At 36.3% G+C, this 24461-nt stretch overlaps 1 protein-coding gene across 7 annotated transcripts in view; it reads left to right on the top strand.

Annotated features, from left to right (window-relative positions):
- UBR5 (ubiquitin protein ligase E3 component n-recognin 5) overlaps nucleotides 1–24461 on the top strand; it is a 76360-nt gene that overhangs the window by 11725 nt on the left and 40174 nt on the right. For 4 of the 7 annotated variants that reach the window (XM_042868783.1, XM_042868785.1, XM_042868784.1 and 1 more), the window contains exons 2-14: nucleotides 1137–1181; nucleotides 1703–1784; nucleotides 1968–2044; nucleotides 2817–2936; nucleotides 6118–6307; nucleotides 8337–8496; nucleotides 14469–14618; nucleotides 16584–16795; nucleotides 19145–19261; nucleotides 19343–19453; nucleotides 20170–20324; nucleotides 22526–22643; nucleotides 23548–23732. In XM_042868783.1, the coding sequence (XP_042724717.1) occupies nucleotides 1137–1181; nucleotides 1703–1784; nucleotides 1968–2044; nucleotides 2817–2936; nucleotides 6118–6307; nucleotides 8337–8496; nucleotides 14469–14618; nucleotides 16584–16795; nucleotides 19145–19261; nucleotides 19343–19453; nucleotides 20170–20324; nucleotides 22526–22643; nucleotides 23548–23732 (1722 nt within the window). The remainder of the gene's footprint in view (nucleotides 1–1136; nucleotides 1182–1702; nucleotides 1785–1967; nucleotides 2045–2816; nucleotides 2937–6117; nucleotides 6308–8336; nucleotides 8497–14468; nucleotides 14619–16583; nucleotides 16796–19144; nucleotides 19262–19342; nucleotides 19454–20169; nucleotides 20325–22525; nucleotides 22644–23547; nucleotides 23733–24461) is intronic. The other 3 variants (XM_042868786.1, XM_042868782.1, XM_042868787.1) reach the window with 2 other exon arrangements.

Raw genomic sequence — 24461 nt, 5'->3', positions numbered from 1 at the left:
AAGACTTTTATTTTACAGGCTTCATCTCTTGATTTTTTTTTTTTTTTTTTTTTTTTAAGTTTCTATAACACAAATACACTAGCTAAAGTTTGGAAGGTCTGTAGGAACTCTTTCAGATTGCTTGTATTTTGGAAGGCAGAAGCCCAAGATTTACCTGAAATGCCTACCTGGTATTATGAGAGCATCTTTTCTAGGTCAGTGGTAAGGGTAGGAATTACTGTGTTGGTTTCTATTTTGGGACTCTGTGCTGGCTAAGCAGAAGTAGTCTGTGGATTGACCAACTTTTTGGGTTCTTATCTTCCACTTTGCTGCCCTACCATACAAGTGAGCTGAGCTGGAGGTTCTTTTGGAAACAGTTTCCCTTTTAATAAATGTGATACTTTTAATAATCCCATAGAAAATGATGAGTTTTATCCGAGTTATTTTTTCTACTGGTCAGTTTTTTGTTTGTGCCTTTTGATGCTGGCTTTCGTATGTATTTTCCTGTCCATTTGGTTCTGGGGAGCTTACTGTTTTGCTCAAACATAGCATGTACTTGGATTCCTTAGAACGTGGAAATCAAGTCTGCTGTGGGATTCTGTATTGAAACTCATTGGAAGGAAGTAAAAACGTATCTAGAGTTAGTGCCTGTTGCTTCCTCTGCTTGTGTGTGAAGTTATTAATGACTGTAACAAGGCACTCTTCTGATAGTGACTTGTAAAAGATACCAAAATGCAGGAGAACGAGGATTCTGTGGCAAGGTAGTAGGTGGAAGGGTAACACTGTAAAACAAAAAACCTTCAAAACAAAAACTTGATTTGAAACTGAGTACCCTCATTTCTGATGTAGTCTCCGAGCAGTGAGTACCATTTATATTAAGCTTCATTGCATCTGGTAGTAAATTGATTCCAATAATGCACTTTCACCGTCCCCTGCTGTAATGTCAGCAGGTTTGTTTGCTGTTCAGCAGATTGTTAATAGTTAAATGTGAGATTCAGATTTTCTATTTAATCAGTGTGTCGTATCTTGAAGTATCCTTGCCAACTATGCAAAATCATGTTGTAATTGTGCCAGTTAAGTGGGTGTTATGTACAATAGAAGGATATTTCTCAAATAACATCTAACATCTTCATTTCTTTTTCTTTTTTTTTTTTCAGGCTAAGGGAAGTATCAGAGAAGCTGAACAAATATAATTTAAACAGGTAAGGTGTATTACATGATGCTGTAAGTAATTTAGGAAAGTATGATATTTCCAACAAGAATTTAGTCTGGTCTGTATTGTATCTGTAGCCTTAAAGCTTCAGTACTAGTACTAATGTTCAGAAATGCCTTATGTAAGAGAATTGTTATTAAGGTGAATATGTTACATTTTTGGTTATGATATGCTAAATTATTAAATACCCACTTTATTAAATGACTCCTGAAATACGGCACTTTTTGTTAATGAGCAAATCAAATGAAGAATCTGTCATTTTTAATGTTTTGTTCTACATTTTCTGTTCTTAATAACTGGAAACACATCACAGTTGCTTTAACTGATGCATGTTTGGTCATTCTTGAATGTTTTTATCAGTGACCTTTGCTGCACACTGTTCCTTCCATGTACCACTTGTTTGTTTGTTGCTTGCTTTTTTTGTTTGTTGTGTTTTGGTTTTTTTTTTTTGTTTTTTTTCCAGGCTTCAAAAGTTTAAAAATATTATACATGCTCACTTTTTGTTTTCAGCCACCCCCCTCTGAATGTATTGGAACAGGCTACTATTAAACAGTGTGTGGTGGGACCAAATCATGCTGCATTTCTTCTTGAGGTAAATGATTCAATCTGTTCAGATAACAAATTTGATACTGTAGAGTTAAAACTAATTCTTCAAATGTCAAATTGATAAATATTCTTCAGCAAATGAAAACTTGTTTTTGCTTGCTTTTTTTTTCCTGTAACGCTGTCTTGCATTTCAATTTTGTATGCTTCATTTTCTTGTTTTTAAATATAGGATGGTAGAGTCTGCAGGATTGGTTTTTCAGTTCAGCCAGACAGATTGGAATTGGGTAAACCTGACAATAGCGATGGGTAAGAAACACTTTTCTCTATATTAAATGTTTCTTTGACGTGTATAAGCAGCTTGACTGCTTTTTTGGTTTGGTATTTGTTTGCCTATGGAATGGGTATTTTGAGTAGATACATAACAGTTACGGTGATGCAGCCAAACAGCCTAGCTTGACAAACTGGTGTAGGAATAAACACTAGATTTGGCTCTAAAACATGAGTGAGATAGGATGTCAATAAATTAAAGAAACATACCCTACCAAAAATAGTCATTGTGAAAGAAACTGTTTTAAAGTGTTAAGCCTGTTGTAGAATCCACTCTGAAAGCGGTCCCATCTGGAAAGGCTTACTTTCTAGATCTGCTACTTTCAGCTCGAGGTAAGTCCTCAACAGGACTACGTAACAGTTACTGTTTGGATGTAAAATACTTATTAATCTTGAAGAGGCAAATTCAGGCTCAGGTCTACAGATAGCATATGTGTACAAATGATAATTGCCAATTCTAACTGAAAACACAGTGGCTATCTCAAATCACTGATTAGCTTAATGTGTATTTGCAGCTGTGCTGTTACGGATTGCTGGTGTACATACAAACTAGTAGACATGCTTTCCATTTTCTTTCTTCAGTTTACCTCTTAATATACAGTTAGATTAGTTTGGAATATTCCCCAAGGGTGTTGCTTAAGCTGGTATGTTACCAGACTAAGTCCCTGAGAATTTAGACCTGGGATTCCAGGTTTTGTTCTTAACCCATTTGGGATTGTTTTGTGACTGATTTACCATCTTTTACTTTCAGTTCAAAGTTGAGCAGTGGCTCAGGGGCAGGAAGGACATCCAGGCCAGGCAGGACTAGTGACTCCCCATGGTTTCTGTCTGGTTCTGAAACTCTGGGCAGACTGGCAGGCAACACCCTTGGGTAAGTTTTGATAGGATTGAGGCTGCAATCTGTTTGTTCCATATTTGAGTATATGTGTATACACATATATAAATTGTATGCAGTATGTGTAAGGGAACATATCATTAATTATACAGCAGTTGTATAGATAGGGTATAATAAACATTATTGACTTGGTTAAAATGACAGATGTGCAAGTGACCCTTCAGTACTTAGGATATGGAGCATTCTTCGTGTATATGTGGAAAGTAACTTGTTTTGGCTGTGTTGTCTTCTTCTGACTGTTTCTTTTGGTTACTTCATTGTGAAATACAGTATCTTTAGAGGGACGCAATCAATTTAAGCTATCTCGTAGGATTGTCTTGTAAAGTAAAAGGAGTGCACTTCTGCAGGAAGAGTCTTCATTCTGCACTCTGTATGGGCTCATATACTCAGTTTTATTGTGCCTTCCCTTACTCCTGCCCTAAGTAATAAGCTGCATTTTGTTAGTTGGGGTTTTTATCCATATTAATAGGAAGGAAACATTCTAAAAGGTTATCACTTAGGACCTTTGAAGTTTTACTATGTACTGAATCAACTCTACAGACTCAATTTTTTAAACGTTAGCTTTAAAATTGATGGTGTCCCTCCATATAGCAATTTTAAATAAATCATGTGTACGTAATCACATACAGATTCACAATTCAAAGTAAATTGTTACGTACTTTTAGAAGAAGTTGAACATGCTTTTCTGAGGTAACTGACCATAATAAAGAGCTTTGCTTTTAGAAACTGTACTTTCTGCATATGAACATCTTGTTAAAGGGGGAGAAGAACTACAGTTTTTCCTTCAATGTGAATTTATTACCACAGAAGCTAATTTTGCTGGAAGATTAGTTACATGAAAGATACCCCATACCCCAGCTTCCTGTGAAACTTTTGTACTCCTGAATTTAAATTCATTTGTTAAACTTTAAAGGCATATTAGTCCTGTTGTGTTTAAAAACCTGCTGATGAAAGTGCGAGATGTTTCTCCTCAGATCAGGAATGTGTTGAACTTATTTTTACCTGACCATAACCATTAAAATTATGCATGCACCAAATTCATAGAGTAACACTGGGTACTGTAACTTCTCCATTAAATGAGAGTGCTTGCATCATAAACCGAATCTTAAAATATTGAAATGGTGGAGTCCTTAAGTTAGATGGTGGGATTTGGAAGATGGCCGTCGTTCTAGTGGGCGGTGGGGAGATGTGGGAACATGAAGACTGCAGTTCAACGTCAGTAATCTCTTTAGGTTAGAAAGCTTAGGTCAGAATTATGTCCTTATGGTTGTTTTGTTTTTTTTTTTTTTCTTCCACTGTTGTGGGTGAATGCAAGTTTACTTGAAAGGTGTCTGGATAGAGGGGGGAAGAAAAAAAAAAAAGGCTTTGCAAACAAAAGGGAGGTGGATTTTATGAAGGTGTTTTTGTACCAAGGTTATATAAGGGAGTGTGTGTATTAAATGCTATAGAGTTCAAGGAATTAGCCTGTCTCCTGTTGTTTTTTAAAGAACAGGTTTCAACCACATTTTAATTATCTTTTAGTTACACTAAAATTAATGCCTGAAGATGGCAATGCACTAAGTCAGTGGGTGTCCCCAGACCTGATCTAACTTGAGCTAGTACAGTAAATAGCTGGTGTGGTGTGATTTTTTTTATTTTTATTTTTTTAAAGAAAACAGTTTTCTGATGCCTCTTAGTTGTCAAGATAGGACACACTTGGAATATTTGAGCCATTATATATATACAAATATTTTCAACTGTTAGATCTCTCAACTGTCATCGACACTGAAGTAGAGAGATGCATCGGTAGTCAAGTATTAACATGTAATACATAAGCTTTTCTTAAACCTGTCTTCCCTGCCAAGAGTTGAAATGGACTTTCAACTTGTCTTCTCTCAGCCCTTTTACCAGCCTGCAGAAGCAAAATAACTAGCTTACTTTAAATCAGATTTCTCTTTTTTCTCCCTGCTAGTATCTTTTTGTGAGCTCTTTTTCCAAATCATGAGATAAGACATTTGCTGATGTCATGATTGTATTGCTTATTGTCTTGTACTGAGCTATTGTCTGTGTGTTTGCTGACTAGAATCCTGAAAATGTGGTTGTGTCCATGAAAGGGCCTCACCTTAGGTAGATGCTTGAGTTACTCTGTGTGGTCTTGTCAGAAGGAAAGAGAAAGATGGTAACAATTAACTTAAACTACAAAATGTAAGGCAGTTATTTTTTATTTTAATTAGCTTTTTCATCTGCAGATGATACACTTTTAATGTGAATTTTAGATATTGTTTCAGAGAATGCTTCTCTTGTCTTGATAGATTTTTCCATACTAGATCTTTGAAAATTATTTTTAAAATAGCAATAATACCATGTGCAATACCCTTTACAGTTGATTTGTGCAATAACCATGAAGACAAACTGGAGTCTCTTCTAGCTTTTCAGGACAACAGAGCATCTAGTCTTACTTCCAGAGCCGATTCATTTAACTCAGTTCTATGGTGTTAAGATTAGTAGGAAGTTGTAATGCTGTGAGATGTCTGTTTCCACAAATCAGTTTTTTATTATCTTGTTTTAATACTGACTTACAAAAAAAAAAAAAAAAAAAGCTGCTTATTCAGTCAGTTTCTACATTTCTGTAGAGTTGGTCCTGATTTCTCCAGTAGCAGTAGGGCCAGAGTAGAGTATCTCTTGAAAACCTGTGTGAATTGAAGAACTATCTGGTATCAGGTTTGTCTTGCAGTCAAGTCTGTTACTTGATCTTTTTCAGTGTAGTGTAAGGCAGTTTATTAATGTGAATCAAGTCTCAGAATTTTGAAGAGCCATGGGAGTATAGAGACCTTGTGTCAATCCACTGACCTTGGAGCTTTGCTTTTGTGCTTTTATAGTAAAAAGTTAACAGTTGAGTGTTAGATATTATACTTCTGATCCTGTTGCTTTTAGAAGCTCAGGGAATTGGCCTGGGCATCTTCCACTTGGAGTCCTGCTTTATATGTCTTGTCTGATTCAGAACTTTATCAAATAACCTTGTGCTCTTATCAGTTTTGTGACAGACTTTAGTAATGTCTGCCTATGAAGTCAATCTCTTGTACTTTTCAGACAGTCTACAAGTTATTATTAATAGTAAAACTGACGCCATATTTCTGGAAATGGTGCCATAAGAATAAATATATCTAAATCCTTCTAGGAGCCGCTGGAGTTCAGGGGTTGGTGGAAGTGGAGGAGGATCTTCAGGGAGGTCATCTGCTGGAGCTCGAGATTCTCGAAGGCAGACCAGAGTTATACGCACAGGGAGAGACAGAGGATCCGGTCTGCTGGGGAGTCAGCCACAACCTGTGATTCCAGCATCAGTCATTCCAGAGGAACTCATTTCACAGGTACCTGAGCTTTTTCTCAAAAACTTGAGCAGGAAAGTGTTTTAATAGTACTGTGCTTTCTCCAAGGGCTGATGGTGTATAATGCTTGCATTTTCATTTCCCAAACTTTCCCTAAGACAAGATACATTTGTAATCTGTTCAGTGTCGAGGAGGAATGTCGTGTGTTCTTCATTTGAAGAGTCAAATATTTGAAAGTCATAAAGTGTGTAGATAACAAAAGTTGTTTCTTGAGTGAGCGTAAGAAAAGGGGACAGGCTGAGGTTTGTTGTTTTGTTTTTTGTTTTTTTAGTGAAAGGAGCAATCCCTATTAGATTTAGGTGAAAAACATTCAACCTATTTAATCTTATAAATAATTTTTCTTCATGAAAACCTGCACTTAATTGTTTAGTAAATGGAACTGATTATCTTCTTGTATAAATTGTTCCTCTTTTACCTGTCAGTGCACTACAACCTGGATAAACTGATGGATTTTGTGTGATTTATAAGTCAGTAGTTTCTTGAAACAATTTCTTCTCCATGCTTCAAGAAAATATGTTCATAATACACAACAAATTAATGCATTTTAATTCTTAGTGCAAGTTGCTGGTCTGCTACACTTAGAATACGTATGCTAAGTTGCTAGGGCAAAGATAATCTGCTCATGTGCTTTCTGTGGCCTATAGCATGGCTAGCATGAGATAGGAACCAGCAGGCTTAGTATTTGCAGACACACCAGTGGCAGACTGATTTCCTGTCTCTTCTTTAATTGCAAACGTAGTAAAACCTGGGAGCTTCTGTCTTCACAGCAGCAAGATACTGGAGGTGTTAAGTTACCTCACCTTAGCCCTGCTTTCAGCAAGTTATGTGACCTCCAGATATATCTTTAAGCTGTGCTTTTTGTTTTGTCTACCTTGTTCGTATCCACGTGGGTTTGTTTTTTTTTTTTTGAGAGCTTATGGAAGTATTTGATACCGTACATAAAAAAGAAGCACTGCTCTGTTCTGTATTTTAATATGTGGCTTGTTGGTAAAGTCTTAGCATTGCTTCCATTCCTATCATCTTTTCCTTTTTTTTTTCTTTGTATATTGTATTTTTTAAAAAGCATACTTTGTCTTTTGAACAAAAATGTTTAAAACAGACTAGTGGGAAAGAGCTCCAGAGCTGGTCTATAAAACATACATTCTGCTGTATACCAAAAATCTGTAAATAACTTCTGGCATTTAATATTATGGCGAAGTTTGCCTTTGTACCCTGTTAAATCTTCTTCTGTTTCCCTCCCTTCCCTCCCTCCCTTCTTTTTCTTATTACCAAACTATTTTATTTGGTGCCTCATTTTTACAGTATTATGAGAACGTCCAGTAGTAGTTTAGTATTTACCTTCGTGTTGCTTGTAACCTTCCAGAAGTCTGTCATCTTTTCTGCGGGTAGTCAGTCTGGAAATGTGAAATGCTCTGGGGCCTTGAGTTTGTGGAAGAAACCAGAATGCTTCTGTTTAATACTTGGAAGGTTTCTTTCATATTTATGCTTTTCTAGTATAAACCCAGGAGAAACTGCTGAAAGTGAGCCTCTAGGAACAGAATGGTAAGAAAAGCAGAGGAGGTGGCTGTATGTTAAAGGACACTGGAAAGAGAATCAAGTGTCAAAAAAAACAGGGATTGAAGTGTAGTTTTTGAAAGCAAAAATCAGCAGAAATCTGCTGATTGACATACTTTAACACTACTGTGGAAACATACAGGAAATTCTCAGAAATAGATTGTTTCAGTGTTTTTCCTTGCCTACCACATTAAGTGTTTCAGTAAGTAAATCCTAAGGTGACCCGTAAGGAAATGCAGCACCAAGGTTGGAGTAATTCAGCCTAAATTAAAATGATTGAAAGTAAAATATCTAGTACAAGGTGCTGAGAAAAGAAATGAGCCTTTGCATGTATGTACTGTCAGTGACTTCTGAGACTCTTGGTTTCTGTTAGACTACCTCTAGAATTAAGCATCCTTATCTAAGGAAAAATAGTGAGCTGACCATGGTTAGTAATAATTATTCTCTGTACTTACAGGCACAAGTTGTTTTACAAGGGAAGTCCAGAAGTATTATCATTCGGGAACTCCAGCGAACAAATCTTGATGTAAATCTTGCTGTAAATAATTTGTTAAGTCGGGATGATGAAGATGGAGATGATGGGGATGACACAGCAAGTGAATCATACCTTCCTGGAGGTTTGTATCCTGTAACTTTTGATAAGGAAATATCAGTATGTTCTTATTTTTCTGCATATAAATACTCATAGCATGCTCCGTGCTGTGCAAGGTATGCAGTGAAGACAGTTATTTCAGGAGCAAAGTGTAAAGATGCACAAAACAAAAGATGCAGTGGGATGTTTTGAGGGATTAGATTAGGCATTAAAGGATAACTGTTGATTCCATGGATGGCATGAAAGCGATTTATTTTTTAAGAACCCTAGCTTTGTAACATGAGCATTTCTTACATCTGTATTTTGCTGCTTGATGAGGTGCTGAAACTGCTATGTGGCTTGCTTGTAAAAGCTAATTCTAAGACTTTCCAGTCAATCACCTGCATGTTATTTTTAATACTAACGCATATTCTCAAAGTGTAGTGGTTAAGTGAGGGCAAAGTGGTTTGCAGCTGTTACAGTTAAACTGAGAATTTGTCATCTCAAGTACCTCTCATAAACAGTGTAGTATTTGGCAATACAGATTTAATGCTATAATTGAAGTCCAGCTATTCCTGAAATATTGTCTGTCCCATGTAATTGATTTTTTAGGAAAGACTTTGAGTCATTTCATTGGCTAAATAAGGTAACCCAATTCTTGCCAAGCAAACATTTGAAAACTGCAGCCAAATCTACTGTTTGTACCAGGTGCACTGTGTGATAAGAGCACATCTAAACTCTGGCTACATATTAATTCTTTCTGTGTGTCAGAATGACATTTTGCTGTTTTTCTAACAGATTTTTTTTTTTCTGCTCATCTGGTTCACCAGGAAGATTCATGGGCTTCCTTCATCTTTATCTTGTCCACCATGCAAATAGACAAAGGCTTTTTTGTTCTGCAGCAAAGCTGCAGCTCTGTCAAAGCTTCTTTGCTCCTTGAGTCTTTATTTTAGCAGTCAGTTTCATAGCATTAGGTGCACTGGCGTAATTGAATTCTCTTAATGCTTTGCATGTATTCAAAGCAGTAGTTCCTACTATAAATGTACCAGGTCTAATGACTAATGACTGCTAGTAATCATTCACAGTAAATGTTCCTTTTAACTGTACTAACCAGCTTTCTACAGCACTATCTATTGCCTTAACACCTCTTGGGATCATAGAGGTCAGTGAATAGGGGACTACCTGACAACCTGTAACTAGCTGCTTTTATTTTTAAGGTGCCTGCGCTGCCTCTCATAACTGAGATGATAGGTTAAACCAGGGTGCAGAGTTTCACTGTCTTTGGTGGCTGTCTAGAAACCGACTTTGTTTGTGGCTGAATTTTTAAAGCATCTCACCTCTTTAGGCTAATCTTTCCTGTAAGAGATGAATGTTGTTATATGATGAGATTAGTATGAATATTTTTTTCCCTTTTATCCCACAGAGCAACTGAGCTAAATTTTGCCAGTTTTTGTGGGAAAAGAGATGGAGTTTCAATTGAAATGAAATGTTATGTCAGTCTCAGTCTGCAAGGATGTAATTCACAGTTCTTAGAGCTTGTGGTGTTTTCTGTGTCTGTTACTTTTGCCAGTAGTACTCAAATAACTCTGTTGCACAGAAATGCACTTTTAACTGAATGTGATCAAAACATGAGGAGAAGTGGAGCTGAGCAGTGGTCAGTGCTGTTGTGACTCCACTGCTGGTATATGACATGGTATAAATTACCAGTCTCTACTTGTATCATCTGATTACAAGAAAACCTGGTGACTAGAGAACCTTGCCTATAGGAGTGTGGCAAAAAAACCAACAATGTTTTGCCCTTCAGAACAACGTAGAACCAATTTTTAAGTTTTTTGCTCTATGAGATTTCCATTCTTCTTGTGGTCTTGCCTCTGTATGTTCTTTTTGGACCTATAACAAAGTTCATAGAAAATAACTGTAGATAACTAATAATCGCTATTTGCATTCTATTTTTAGTCAGGGTATCCATAAGTGATTCTGAAAGGTAAAGAGCTTTTGCTTTTTATGATGTCAGATTAAAAGGTTTTATTCCTTCCAAACACAACAAAAGTAAATGACAAGGCTGCTCCTTGCCTTGGGGTTTTGGAAGTTCTTGTTTTAATTAACAAGAGTATGCTAATTTTTATGTTCTCCCTTTTGCATGTCTGGTGCTTTTCTTAAATTAAGCCCTTTGGGTTACTCCTCTAAACTTCCCAAGGCAGAGAGGTTTGTTGTGCTTTTTTATTTTTATTTTTTAAAGAGAAACTTACACTTGGTTTAAAGTAATGAATGAAAGAAAGAAATTTCGCTGTGGCTGGAAAATAAGTTCGTGTTTAATACATCAGGATTTCATTGGTTTATCAGTTGTGCTATAGTTCCTATTAGAATTTGTAAGGGTTATCATCTGATTTTTGTTTTTTATAAAAGAAGCAATTCTTCACAAGTGTCTTAAGAGAACAAAAAGTGTCTTAAAGCTTTCTGTACAAATTGCTGTAATGAAGTTCTCTTAGTAATTTTATTTCTAGAGCCTTATGTACTCTGACTTTTCTGATGAGTCCCATTTCTTTTGTTTTATGGTAGTAATGTGAACAGAGTGGGGTTTCGTTTGATAAATGACAGATATATGAGGAAAAATCAAGGAAGAAGCTGCATAGAATAAAATCATTTCTCATAGCAAAGACTCCAAAGTTGCGTAGAAAAAATTTCCTGCTCATTTCAAGTTGTGCTGCAGGCTTCTTCCAGGCGTTGTGCTATCAGTGTCTGGTTTTGTAGAATTCAGATACGTGCATATTTGCTTGGTAACTTCTGCTTCATGTATTAGGTTCTCACTAGTGGAGTTTGTGAAACTTGTTTGTGAAACTGGGTTTTGGCAGCATCCGGAGTACTTTGACTTTTGGAATTGGAGATGAATTGTTTTTTTGTTTTGTTTTGTTTTTTTTAAAAAAAAAAAAAAAATCCACTTTTTTGGAAGAGAGAAGAGACTGGCTTGCATCAGCAGTATTTACTGTATTGGTTTGTAGTGAGGAGAGGTGGGAACCAGAACAAAGTGTAGGGATCAGTTTAAAACCTGGGTGTTCAGTGGCTTTCCTTTAGTGAGGACAGTTATGTGCATGTTAGCTATGGTTTTGTTAGTATGCCTTTTTTGTTTTGCTTTTTATTTTTCTTCTTGATTTTGAGTATGAACGTGAAATTTAGTAATAGTTTGAATAAACATAAGTTACCAAGAAATGAATTCTGGAGTTCTGCTGATGTCTGGTTGACTAGGAAACCAAAATTTTGTCTTTGGTGTCACAGTATTGCCAGTTTGAAAGAAGTGGAGAGACCAAAGGCATATTTCTGCATGTTTCATTAAAATATGCAGCTGAGAATAAGGAAGACCTCATGATTCCCTCCTTCAGTGTAAATATCTGATGTGAGCTCTGCTTGATGTCCTGATCAGTCTTGGCAATGCCTTGAAATAATGGATCTGTAGGAAATGATGTTAATGCTATCCATGGAGCTATTGGAAAATAGGAATATTTTCAGTACTTGAATTGGTGTTGATTTATTTACTGGAAGTGTCTTCCTCATTTTTTATTTTTTTTTTTCATTTCTGCTGCCCTGGCTATGTTTTTCATGTCAATTTTCAATCAAATTTACTTAGGAGATGATAGGTCCTTCCTTACTTAAATGGACTGATCAGAATCATCATCACATCTAAGTTAGTATTTGAGGGGTTTGATTCTGGTCTTTCACTGCGCAGGAAATGAATGATATCATCTTATGGGACTCTCCTGAAAAATGGGGGGAAAAAAAAGTCATAGAAAAGGTTTAGTGGGCTTTTTTTTCTTTTCTCCCTCTCCTCCCACACCTGGATTCTTAAACTGGATGCAGCCTTGCAGTATCTGTGTTTTCACAGAACTAAAAAATTCCAGTGATGTTTGAAGGGGACTGGATTTGGCTCTTATCCCTACTGGTTTTAGCACCTTTGTTTGCTGGTATAGAGGATGGCAGAAGGGGGATCTCTTGCAGAAATATTGGAAGAAAACTTAAAATCTGATTTGAAGCTGAAAGAAGAGGGTAAGAAAGGTTTGATTTCTTCACTTGCATTAATGCATATGTAGCCAAAAATGCATAGTTTTGGTTCCTGGATCTGATTGTTTGAATTTTAACTCTCCTGTTTGGAAACAAGGCTCAAGATTTTTAGAATACTTCCAGGGGTGTGTGTGTGTTAGTGTTCCAAGTTAGTTAGTTCCAAAATTCTCTTAGAAGAGAATTTCTAGCTTAGTGTAAAGCACACACCATGCATTTTGAATGAGGCTGGCAAGTTCTTTTCTGTGCTGACCAATTCTGTTCCTAATAGAGATCAGGATTTATTTTTTTTTTTTCAGTTCATACCTGGGTGCAAGAACAAGTTGTGAGACTGTATAAAGGTTGGAGCTTACCTAGGAATAAGTGATAGGGTTGAATGTGGGAAGAGGGAAGACCAGCAGTGTGTGAACATCAAAGTGTACAACAAAATATTGTCTGTCTTTCCAACTTCTGAACTATTGTTCTTACAAGTTGATGCTCTTAAGGTGAGGTGTTCTGCTACTGCAGTGTTTCAGTGCAAAATGGATAAAACAGGCAGTAGGTAAAACCACCCTGAGACACCTAAAATGTTCTGGTAAGGTGGAGCATGTTTGCCAAATGAGACTTTTTTCTTTTACTAGGCTTCATGAGCAGGATGACTTCCTAAAATGTACTGCATGGACTACTCAATTCTAAATGTTGTGCTTCTAGCACAGACTATGCTTTTAGTGGGTAACATTTATTTTTTTACAAAAATCTCTCCCGGCATGTTTTGAAGTCCACAGAGCTCACTTCTATAGCTCTGTTTTTATGTCAACTCATTTCTGCTGGGGACGACTGATGGCTGGTTTATATTGAAGTTCTAAACTCTCTCTGAAAAATGTAAGGATGAGTGTTGTGATTTGCAGGGGTGTGAATGTCTCTAACACCTTTCGTGTCGCTAAAGGAAACAGTTGAGCTCTCACAGTGAGTGAGGATATCAGGCAACTGTTCAGTTTCTGGATACCCTCTTGTTTGTATGTTAGTGCTTGTTTGTTTGGCAAGTTTATGGCCTGAAATGACTTTTTTTAGATTCGGATTTCCCACATTGGCCCAAGGAGATTCCTTGCCATAGAGCTAAAGGAGAGAATTAGGACTGTTCCTTCTGTAGCAGCAAGATGGTCATCTGGTTTACTTGTCTTGTTGAGCAGCGTTCTTGGACTTTGCTAAATTACATGCATTTTCAGTAGCCTTGTGTGGCAGCTAGCTATTGGTTATAAGCAGAAGGAAGTTGTTTGATAATCCAGTGAAATTCACTATTCAGAGAAATTTGGGTTTTTAGGAGTAGCTCGGGTTGTCACAAGATCATATAGTTTCATCCTCTGGGTATTATTATTTTTTTTTTTTTAATGTGTGATGTTAAATAAATGGAAACAAATGCTTTTCTTCCAGATAACTGCTGCTGTTCTTAATGTAGCTACCATGTGAAGATTAAGTATGTAATTCTCTGAAAGAAATGTTCAGTAGAGGAACTGTGGTCTTTGACATCAAAAATGCGGCTTTGCAAAGGCCGGCTTTCACCATCCTTCCTTAATTCTAGATCATCTTAAGAGTTTCATGTGCACGAGTGCTGTGCACATCTGTGCACTTGTATCCACCTTGCTGTAGGTCTTTGTTCTTCCAAGTGAAAGGCTAAAATTTGAATTCCTAGATTATGAAAAAAAAAAAAAAAATGTTTTGGGCAAGACTTGTGTGTGAAATGTGGTTAGATAAGAGACAGAGAGCAGTTTTTGTAAGGAAACTGGTTTTGTGCACTAGACCACCATGCTTGATTGTAAATGTGGGTGTGTAGGAGGCACATGAGTTGGAACTGGTGAATCTGAAGAGCAGAAATTCAACTAATAGATAGGTTGTTTTGGTTTTTTTTTTATGTTTATTTAGTTGATGGTCTCTCTAGCTGATGTTTTAAGTAGCTGATTATTCACTTAAGACCCTTGTCTCCTCTTATAGAGGATCTTATGTCTCTTCTGGATGCTGACATACATTCTGCTCACCCAAGTGTCATTATTGATGCTGATGCTATGTTTTCAGAAGATATTAGTTACTTTGGTTATCCATCCTTTCGGCGCTCATCACTTTCCAGGCTAGGCTCATCCAGAGGTAATTTTGCACCTTTTTTTCTTTGTAATAAGTAGTTTACTGTGCAAAGCTAGTGGTAGTACACAGTGGTGGTTTAGATTCCAATTTAACATGAAAGTAGACTGTGATGCCATGTCAGATATAGAGTAGACAAGTAGATTTTCTTGTTACTCATCAAAATTATTATTGAATTCTGAGCCTCAGCAGGTAAGTTCTGTAAGAACCTTCATTATCATGTGTTGTTAAAAATCTAATTGTTGATATTGCAAGGTGCAAAATTTCTGCATGCTAAATTTTTTTTTAAACTCTGTAGTGTTTGCTAATATATATTATGCAATACAAATATTTAATGTGGTTAAAAAATAAGCAACAACTCATGACATGCAGCATTCTTAATCAATTTTTTCCTGTTCTGGGTTATTCTTTACACAGTGTTTTTTCACATTTCCTGAGGTAATCCATGGCAGAAGTTAGCTTTGTGAAATGAGGAGAAGTGTGTAACTGTCAGGGAGAGAGAAGAAACCTCATTTTTTTCACTTTATTTTTTTTCTTTGAAAGCGTTTCTGTAGCTGGTTTGGGAGAACTATTGGCAGTTGATATAAACACCTTCATCAATGCTAAGGTGTTTTTTTTGTTTGCTTTGTAAAACGTATTACAGTTATAACATTTAAACAGAACATGTAGCAACTTGGAGCTTTTTGAACCCATTGTACAAATGCCTAGAGTATTTCCAGACTGTTAATCCAACCTCTCCTGTGCTTTTTTTTTTTAGTACAGATTTATTGCCTTTCATGAACCTGTTTCAGTATATTAATTGTTGAATGAGTAAGTTCCAGTTACAAAATGATTAGTCAAGGGTCAGAGCGATGTTTGCTAGAAAAGAAATAGAGTATTTTATGTAATATATCTGTAAGACAAGCTGTTGTGTTTGGCTTATGTAAAAACTTTGCCAGTTTTTTAATACCCAAGACTTGGCATGATTTATTGAAACTATGATACAGTAATGTGGTCATCTCATCTCATGCATATAATTCCAGTTGACTTGTGTAAGCATAAGTGAAGTATTGAATAGGTTAAATGCATTATGTGCATGTACAAATATTCAGCATCTGACTTGACTTCTTCTAAATTCCTCCTTTTTTTTTTTTTTCCTTTCCTAAGGTTATTCTATGTAAGACGTTACCACGAATTTTATAATCCTTATTTTCCATGCATAGTTGACTCTTGGGAAGTTAGTTTGATTACCTGATTTAAAAAATTTATCTGCATGAGCGAACTGCAGAGTACTGCCTTTAGACAGTTTGTAGGCCAATTGGAGGGGAAGCATTTTGGTAAGGAACATTTTCCTACAAGGATCCTTTTTAAAACTTGTCTGACTATTGAAAAGTTTTCGTTTGATCTACTCAAAACAGATGCACTTTAATTTATTACATCCAGTCCTATAGAATATTGCTTTAAACAAAGGGGTTGGATTATCAAGCTTGTATACCAAGAGCTTTTTTAATGCTTGCTTTCTTTTAACCTTTTCAAATTACTGTTTTTTGGGGAAACATTGTTTATGAAACTCTCTAATAAATACTCTTTTTGGTTTGCATAAATGAATCTAACAGACAGTCTAGATCAGAATTTTTTTTGTTGTTTCTTCATTGATTAAGAACAATACTACAAAAATGCATATGATACTGTAAAACGTTAAATTGCTGTTTTTCAAGTATTCGGCCTCTTACAATGCAAGTAAAAGTGCTGTAGCATTTTTGATAGCACACAAAACTCTGAGACTTCTTTATTTTCAGCTTACTGTTTTTATATTTAGTAATTCTAAAGTACACATGCTTGGAAAGGTTATTAAACTGAATGTTGCATGTCAGGACTTTATTATTTTTAATCTTTGTGAGTAGATTTAACTGCTGTTAGTTGCATCCTGAAGGGTCTTTACTAGAGAGTGGCTTACTTTTATCCCACTGGTGTGACCCAATTGCATACCAGTTCTCCTTCTTCCCTTAGAGAGAGACTCTGAGCTGTTGCGTGAACGTGAGTCCGTTTTACGTTTGCGTGAACGAAGGTGGCTTGATGGAGCCTCATTTGATAATGAAAGAGGCTCTACAAGTAAGGAGGGGGAACCAAACCTGGACAAGAAGAATGCACCTGTTCAAAGTCCTGTTTCTCTGGGAGAAGACTTGCAGTGGTGGCCAGATAAGGTACTGAAAATTTTTTGTCTGTTTTATTTGCAATAAGCCTGTCTTTATTTTTCCCTAAATAAATACTGTGTTTTCTTCCTGAATATTTCATTTTAGCTTGTGAGAGAGAATGCAATAAAGTATATTCTTTGTTATAAGCTTAGGAAGATTATAAATAACTAGTTATTCCTTTTGATAGTTAGTTCTTTTTAATCCTGTTTTTATTTCCTTATGTTTTGCATCCCCTGCTAAAATCATAAGATTTGTTGTTTTTTTTTTTTCCTTTTGTAGGTATTAAAAAATTCAATAGGCGCTAGGAAACTCATAAAGCAATTGATTCAGTTTAATGCTATATTATTTTCCTGCCTCTCTTTTTTTTTTTTTTTTTTTAGTTTTCTTTTCCCTTTAGACACAGTATAGATAGATTGAAGAGGGAGGTAAACTTCAAATCTTATTACTGTTTACAGCCATTCACCTCTAATTCCTGTCTTGGTTTTGGTGTTCGAATTGGGAAATGTAGATACCCAAAAAAAGAACAGTTGGTCAAATGATTCCTCTCCCAGCCAGCCCTTGTCTGGCAGTTGACTTTGAGCTTCCGTGTCAGTGAAAATTAGCAGCGTTTGTCCCTCTCTTTCATAATTGTTGAATGAAAAGGTCATCTAGCTTGGAAAGAGAGATTTTTAGAGTTTTTAACATAAGAGAATAAATTAGTTCATGTTAGGAATACTGTACTGTCTTTCTCATATAAAACGCTGTTGTGTTTTTAAAACGTAACATTATCATCATCATTATTACTGTTTTATCTTATTACTCTGCTACTTCAGGATGTTTGTCCTATTCATTCCTTCTTTTTTCCACTCAAGATGTTTTTATTTGCAGACTCAGCAAGTTATGCCCTATGATAATTACTGCAGTCTTTTATTGGATGTATTTTATGGAATTAACTTGCTAGAGTATGTAATTTCATAGTTGTGCAATTTAAGTATATGGAACTTCTTCCCACAGACATTTTTGCATATGCAGTCTTGTAATCCCTACCTTCCAGTTAAATGAAGGTGTGCCTTTCTGGAAAGGCCTCTCGTCTTTGTGCAACATTAGTCAATCCTTCTATTCTGTCCTTCAGCTGAACATTCATAGCCCCTTTTTTAAGTTCTGTTGGTGGTATTTCCTGACAGAAGTTCTTCATGGTAAATCATGAGGGAGGTGATTTAGTTGAAAGGCCATCCCAAGTATTTCTTCTGTTTTGAGAGTCCTAAAGGAGATGCTGGAGATAGTAATGAAAGTGAAAAGCAAGTTAAATGAAAGATTCAAGGATGTGAAGAATTGCTATGAAATAAGCAGTCTTGTTCCTTTCATTTTTTGTTACTTTCACATTTAGCATTTGAGACAGAGCTGTATTACTCTGTGGTAAGGATGGATGGTAAATTTGAGTTTATGACCAACAGAACACTAATGTTGTGAAATACGTTGCATACGGAGTTTTTTTTCACCAAATCAGTAAGGTCAGATGTCTAAGAATTCAAATAAACAAACTAATTCTAATAGATCAAATCTTATTGGATAGTAGAACTATTAATCTGTATCTCTTACCAGTGAAAACCTGGTACTGTCTGTGGCAGAGTCACTCTGTTCTGTAACAAAGTATGGTGATTTTTTTTTTTTTCCTCCTTGACTACAGTTGGGTGCAAACTGGAATTCATTTAGTTTTTTGGAAGTGAGTATATTCTGTTTAGATAATGAGATGTAAAGATTTTAATCCGCGATCTGGATTCTGATTCAGTTTCAAGCTATTTTCTGATATGCGCTCAGAATATAGAGTTGAATACATGAGACTCTGGTTATAGTACCAGGGCTGTCATGTCATTTGTGCATCTTCATGCTGGCACTCTTTTGAATGGCCTTATCATAGGATCATAGAATGGCCTGGGTTAAAAAGGACCACAGCGATCATCTAGTTTCAATCCCCCTGCTATGTGCAGGGTTGCCAGCCACCAGACCAGTGGTTATATGTAGCCATGGTTCTGACTGGTCCTGATTAGAGCTGCTGATATTTTAATGGGAGAAAAGACTTTGAATGTTGAGTCTCTTTAGTGTTGAATTTGTCGTATAAATCTGCTTATAAAAAAAAAAAACTATAAAATAGATCAGCAAGAATAAAAAATCATGGTGAAAAATTGCTTTTCCTACTGAACTTCTGAAGTCTCCTCTGTGCTGATGAAATAGAAACATGTTTTGTTTTTCTTTCTTTCCTCACCCTATCAATGGCAGTACTGCACGTTTTCTTGTTGTTTAAGGTAATGCTGAGCTTTAGACAATCTGAATACATCTTTGTTTTCAAGTTCAGCAGACTTCATATGTCTGTTTTCGCAGGATGGAACAAAGTTTATCTCTATTGGAGCCCTATATTCTGAGCTTGTGGCAGTTAATAGTAAAGGAGAGCTCTATCAATGGAAGTGGAGCGAATCGGAGCCTTATAGAAATGCACAGGTACTACTCGTCTTTAAGTCCCACCTTCAGAATGTTTCATATGCTCTGTATATCTAAAATACTGTTTTATTGTCTCCCAAGAATCCTTCCCTCCACCACCCACGCGCCATGTTCTTGGGATTAACCAATGAAAAGATTGTCCTCCTTTCTGCAAATAGTATTAGAGCAACTGTTGCCACTGAAAATAACAAGGTAGGAGACGTACACTGCTTTCTGAATTTGACAATGCTGGGGTGTTTTTTCTTTTTTCTTTTTCTTTTTTTCCAGTTATTGCAGTGTATCGTAGAGAAGTTGATCCTTCAGCTTCAACAGTAGTAGAAAATACTTCACTAATTTGTTCATCTCTCTTCATTTTCCCCTACTGTGGTATTAAAAAAAAAAAAGAGCAAATACCCAATTGATGTCTTGTAACAGTGCAAAAAAGTTAACAGTCAGGAACAAGCAATGAAACCAAAAACACAACTAAGCAACCAAAACCACTCAGATCTGATAGACTTGCAATTGAACAGTTGAGAGAATATCTGAAGCATATCTGTTTAACCTCATTACCTGAAATGCTTGAGTTCTTGCTATTACAGCAGAAACTGATGTGGAGTCTGGAGCAAAAATGCTTGTTAGCATTCTGTATGTAAGAACTGGAAAAACAAGGGACACTGAAGCTTTCAGTACTGCAAATGAATTTATCTAAATTCACTTTTCTACCCAGTTGAGTGAATGTGAAACTCTGAAGCTTTTGGTTTGGTGAAGTACAGCCTTTGCTGTATTTTTATGACACTTGTCTGCATTTTTGTCACTTTTTTTGTCGTGTTTTCTGATTTATTTTTTTTTTAAGTGGCGGTATGGATTTATTTTTTTTATTTCCTCCGCACTCCTTCCATCTTCTGTTTCTTTATTCCTTTCTCCCTTAGGTTGCTACCTGGGTGGATGAAACTTTAAGCTCAGTAGCATCTAAATTAGAACACACAGCACAGACATACTCAGAGCTTCAGGGAGAACGGATTGTTTCCTTACATTGTTGTGCTCTTTATACATGTGCTCAGCTAGAGAATAACTTGTACTGGTGGTAAGTAAATATTGTTTACATGTAGTAGCAGCTGTCTTCATCTCCTTGCTTGTGAGAAATGTTGCAAAATTACTGGACCGCAGTTCTCTTAGGTTCTGAAACTCTCCACTTGAGCTTAGATTCCCTTTTAATAATGTGTTTATTCTCTCACGCCTAAAGCTTTTTAGCTGAGTTATACCATCTTTAAGAGAAAAAGATTATTCTTTTAGGGGATGCGCACAAGTGTTTTAGCATTTAGTTGTATCAGAACTACATAATATCAAAAAATAACCTTTTTAGGCTTTTCATGGTGTGTTTTTGGTTTGTTTTTTTTTTTTTTTGACTAAAAACAGGAAACTTACCCAAGGTCCACCTTCTTCTGTCAGTTCTGTTAGGAGTTCTAGTCTGTTGTTTGTGTTCCCATTCTAAAGAAGAGAGGAATAACATCAAATGCTCCCTCTGGAACTTGCTGTTGAAATTATCTAACTTATAAACATTGTAAAATACAGAATGTTAAAGTATTTTAATAATTAAAAGATTTTCAGTGGAATCCTCAGAAATAAGGCACTCAAAAGAGATTTGACACTTATTTGTAATTTGAATGAATTTGTTGAATATTACTAAAATGTTGTCAGTATGCATTATTTTTGTCAGATTGTTAGGAGTAGCACACTGCGTTATACATTGTACCCAAAGCTTCAGTAGCTTTTTAGACATGGATTGAATTAAATGCTTGAAGGTAAGTTGGAAATTGGAGCACTTAAAATTGATTCTATGAAATAGCTTTCTTACTAAATTCTCATTACTCTGGACAGTTGTAACTAGGCTTGTAGTTAAACACAGCTATATTTTATTCTGACTTGTGGTCTCAGATAACAAAATTACATTTCTAGTTCCTGGTGCTTTTGTTATGCCACTGTTGACATACCTCATTTAGTTTCCACAGAGTTATTATTCTGATAACACTGGAGATACTTGTCTGTTAGAAACAGTAAAAGCATTGAATTCTGGAATGGTCGGTCCAATTTATAAAAAGGCTTGCTAGCCCTTACTCAGAGAGTGGTGAGAATCTGGCACAGGCTGCCCTGAGGAGCTGTGGGTGCCCCATCCCTGGAGGTGTTCAAGGCCACGTTGGAGGGCACGCTGGGCAGCCTGATGTGGTGGTCGGTAGCCGTGCCCATGGCAGGGTGGTTGGAACTGGGTGGACTTTAAAGTCCTTTCCAACCCAAACCACTGTAGAATTTTATCATTCAAATTTCTATTGAAGACTGTATTTATTTATAAATTGTGTCCTTTCTGGAAATATTGTCATTGGTTTTATGCTAATAGGATGTAGGGAGAGCCTTGTGCTGCTAGTAATGTATTAGAATGTATTTAAAGTTGTTTGTAGTATATTAGTCAAGATTTTTGGTCCCTGCAGCACCAGCAAATTGTTGCTTTTTGTCTTTTACTTACTGTAAAGAACGATGGTTTCTAAGAAAAGCATCCAAAGCTTTAACCCACTGGTTAAAACGTGAAGCGCTGCAGTTCTGTAGTATCAAAATAAGCATGCCAACTGTGCATGTAAGTGTTATTTTCAGCTGAGCTGAGTGGATGTCATTATAAAAACAGTGTTTTGGTTTCTTGCGTGTTTTTTGTTGTTTTTTTTTTGTCTTGTATCAGCTTGTCTGCGATAGGAGTCTGAAGTCCCTCAGCCATATCCCCAGGGAGGAGGAGAGGCTTTTAAAAGCTTTTTTTTTTTTAATTGAAAAAAAAAAAATTTTTTTTTTAAATATATTTTTTATTAAAAAAAAAAAAAGAAAAGCACGTCCACCTCCCCAGTAACTGCAAATTTGGACAGTACCCACTAGTCATAGGAGGGAGGATGCTGCCAAGATAGGAGAGGAGAATGTGCAACTTTAAGGCAGTGACTGGAACATACCATCTGAGATAGAGATCTCAAAGCACATCAAACTAAAATGAAAGTCTTTCAGCAGCTCTGTGTTTTGCAGACTCTTTCTATTCCTCCTTCTCCAATACAGTGACTGTTGGAGGTGAATTTGGAAAGTGAGGAGGAAGAGAGAGAAACGTGTCGTTTCTGCAGTTCTTCAGGTTTTTGGGGAAAGTGATGAGGGCTTGTATATTGAATCATAAGTACATGAAGCAGTAGGGAACAAGTTGTTCAAAGATAGAAATAAAATTTCTTTTGCTGCCTTTTAAAAAAGATATTTATTTTTCCCCAGGGGTGTAGTTCCTTTCAGCCAAAGGAAGAAAATGCTAGAAAAGGCCAGAGCAAAAAATAAGAAGCCCAAGTCCAGTGCTGGTATCTCCTCCATGCCAAATATAACTGTTGGAACCCAGGCAAGTGTGACTATCACCTGATGTTCTTCCAGTGTTGTATGATGAGCTTACAAATAATAACAATATAAAAGTCAGGTTCCATTCTTGTTGTACACAAGTATATCTGTAAGGTTAAGGTGGTATACTTCAATTACACGTCTCTAAAGTGAGGTGGTGTGACCCATTAATGTTATTTCTTACTGGTATGGAAATTGCTGCAAATGTGGAGGAATTAACTGTACCTGTACAGGATGAGGGTTTTTTGTTGGTTTTTAACTCAGCGACCAATTTTGTATTTTGAGAAGGTGAAATTTTAGTAATACGGTGATTTTCAATGAGGTACCTGGCTTTGTAGGTGTGTGGGTTGGTTGGTTGGTTGTGGGGTTGTTTTTTTGTTCTTTTTGGGGTTTTTTTTTTGGGTTTTTTTGCGCTTCAGGTGTCTGCAAAATCAAGACCTGGGATTTATTACATATTCAATGGAAAATTGAATTTGAAGCTTTTACCAAAATGGTTAATAGCTGATTCAGAGAGAGAGCATTCTTTGTGTGATTATTATTAGAAGTAGTGTGAGAGAAAGCAATCCCTTCCTTGGGAACACATTTCTTTTGGTTACCAGACCATTCTAGTCAGCTCTGGGATGAGTCTTTGTTTTCAGCTGAATCATTCCTTTTGTTGTTGAGCATCTGAATGTTGTGTATTAAACAGTTAGACTGCTAAAGCTGTTGTTTTCAGCTGTGAATTGCACAGTAGTCTTTCTTCTAGCAAAGTGCATAGTACATCATGCTGACTTTTCTTTTCACCCGCTTCCATAAGGTTTCTTTCCTATTTTTTGATTACTACATATGTTACCAAGAAAACGCACACAAATGTGGTTTCCTTTGGCATAATGGATTCTTCTCATATAAATGAATATTTCTACCTGTAGGTGTGCTTAAGAAATAATCCCCTGTACCATGCTGGAGCTGTTGCTTTTTCAATCAGTGCTGGAATTCCGAAAGTGGGTGTGTTAATGGAATCTGTTTGGAACATGAATGACAGCTGTCGATTTCAGCTTCGGTCACCAGAGAGCTTGAAAAATATGGAGAAAGCTAGCAAGACTACAGAGGCCAAGTAAGTGTGTTTAGATTGAGAATGCACACACACACAGGACGTGTATTTGATATTCTTTTGAATTGCTGATTGATGCAGACTTAAGGGAGGTCATGTTTTTGAGCTTCTAACTTTCTTGCAAACTGCAGAAATGCTCTCTGCTTGAAAGGTATGTCAGTGATGTAAAAGCTGAAATGCAGAAGGGCTGTTAAATGAGAATTTTTCCTCTGATGTTTCTGAGGTTTTATATTTGAATAACTGAAATTGTTTTTGTTTATGGAGCTTGAGGGCTTGAAAAGATAGTTTTCCAGACCTTTTCCAGCCCCTCCAAGGTTGGGATGGTTGTTTGGATCAGTGATAGCAATTTATTTTGAGAAACTAGCAAAACTCTTCTTGGAAAAACCTCAACAGTAGTTCTTCTGTTTCAGCTTATTTTGTAAAGCTAGTAGTTCTTTGTCTCCAAGTAAAGCACGAAGGATGTTTATTTACTGTAATGTTATCTATATGTTCCTTTAATTTTATTAAAGTTATTTAATGATTAAAAAGCAGAACATCATTAACAACATCAGATGCATAACCATGTAAATTAGGATGTTTGTTCCAAAGTATGAAGCTATTTCACTAAAGCTTTGCTTTTTTGGAGTAAAAAAAAAGTGCTGCTGCTACTTTAAAGTATAGAACATGGCTGGTTTATTGGACACAGTGGCACTTCGTCCATTACCATGGAGGAGGCGACCTTTTTCTTTCTTA

The sequence above is a fragment of the Lagopus leucura genome, unplaced genomic scaffold (assembly GCF_019238085.1).
Source record: "Lagopus leucura isolate 7727_CA_CO unplaced genomic scaffold, USGS_WTPT01 Super-Scaffold_100002, whole genome shotgun sequence".
Lineage (NCBI taxonomy): Eukaryota > Metazoa > Chordata > Aves > Galliformes > Phasianidae > Lagopus > Lagopus leucura.
The sequence above is the reverse complement of the archived record's forward strand: the minus strand, read 5'-3'. Positions and strand labels throughout refer to the sequence as shown.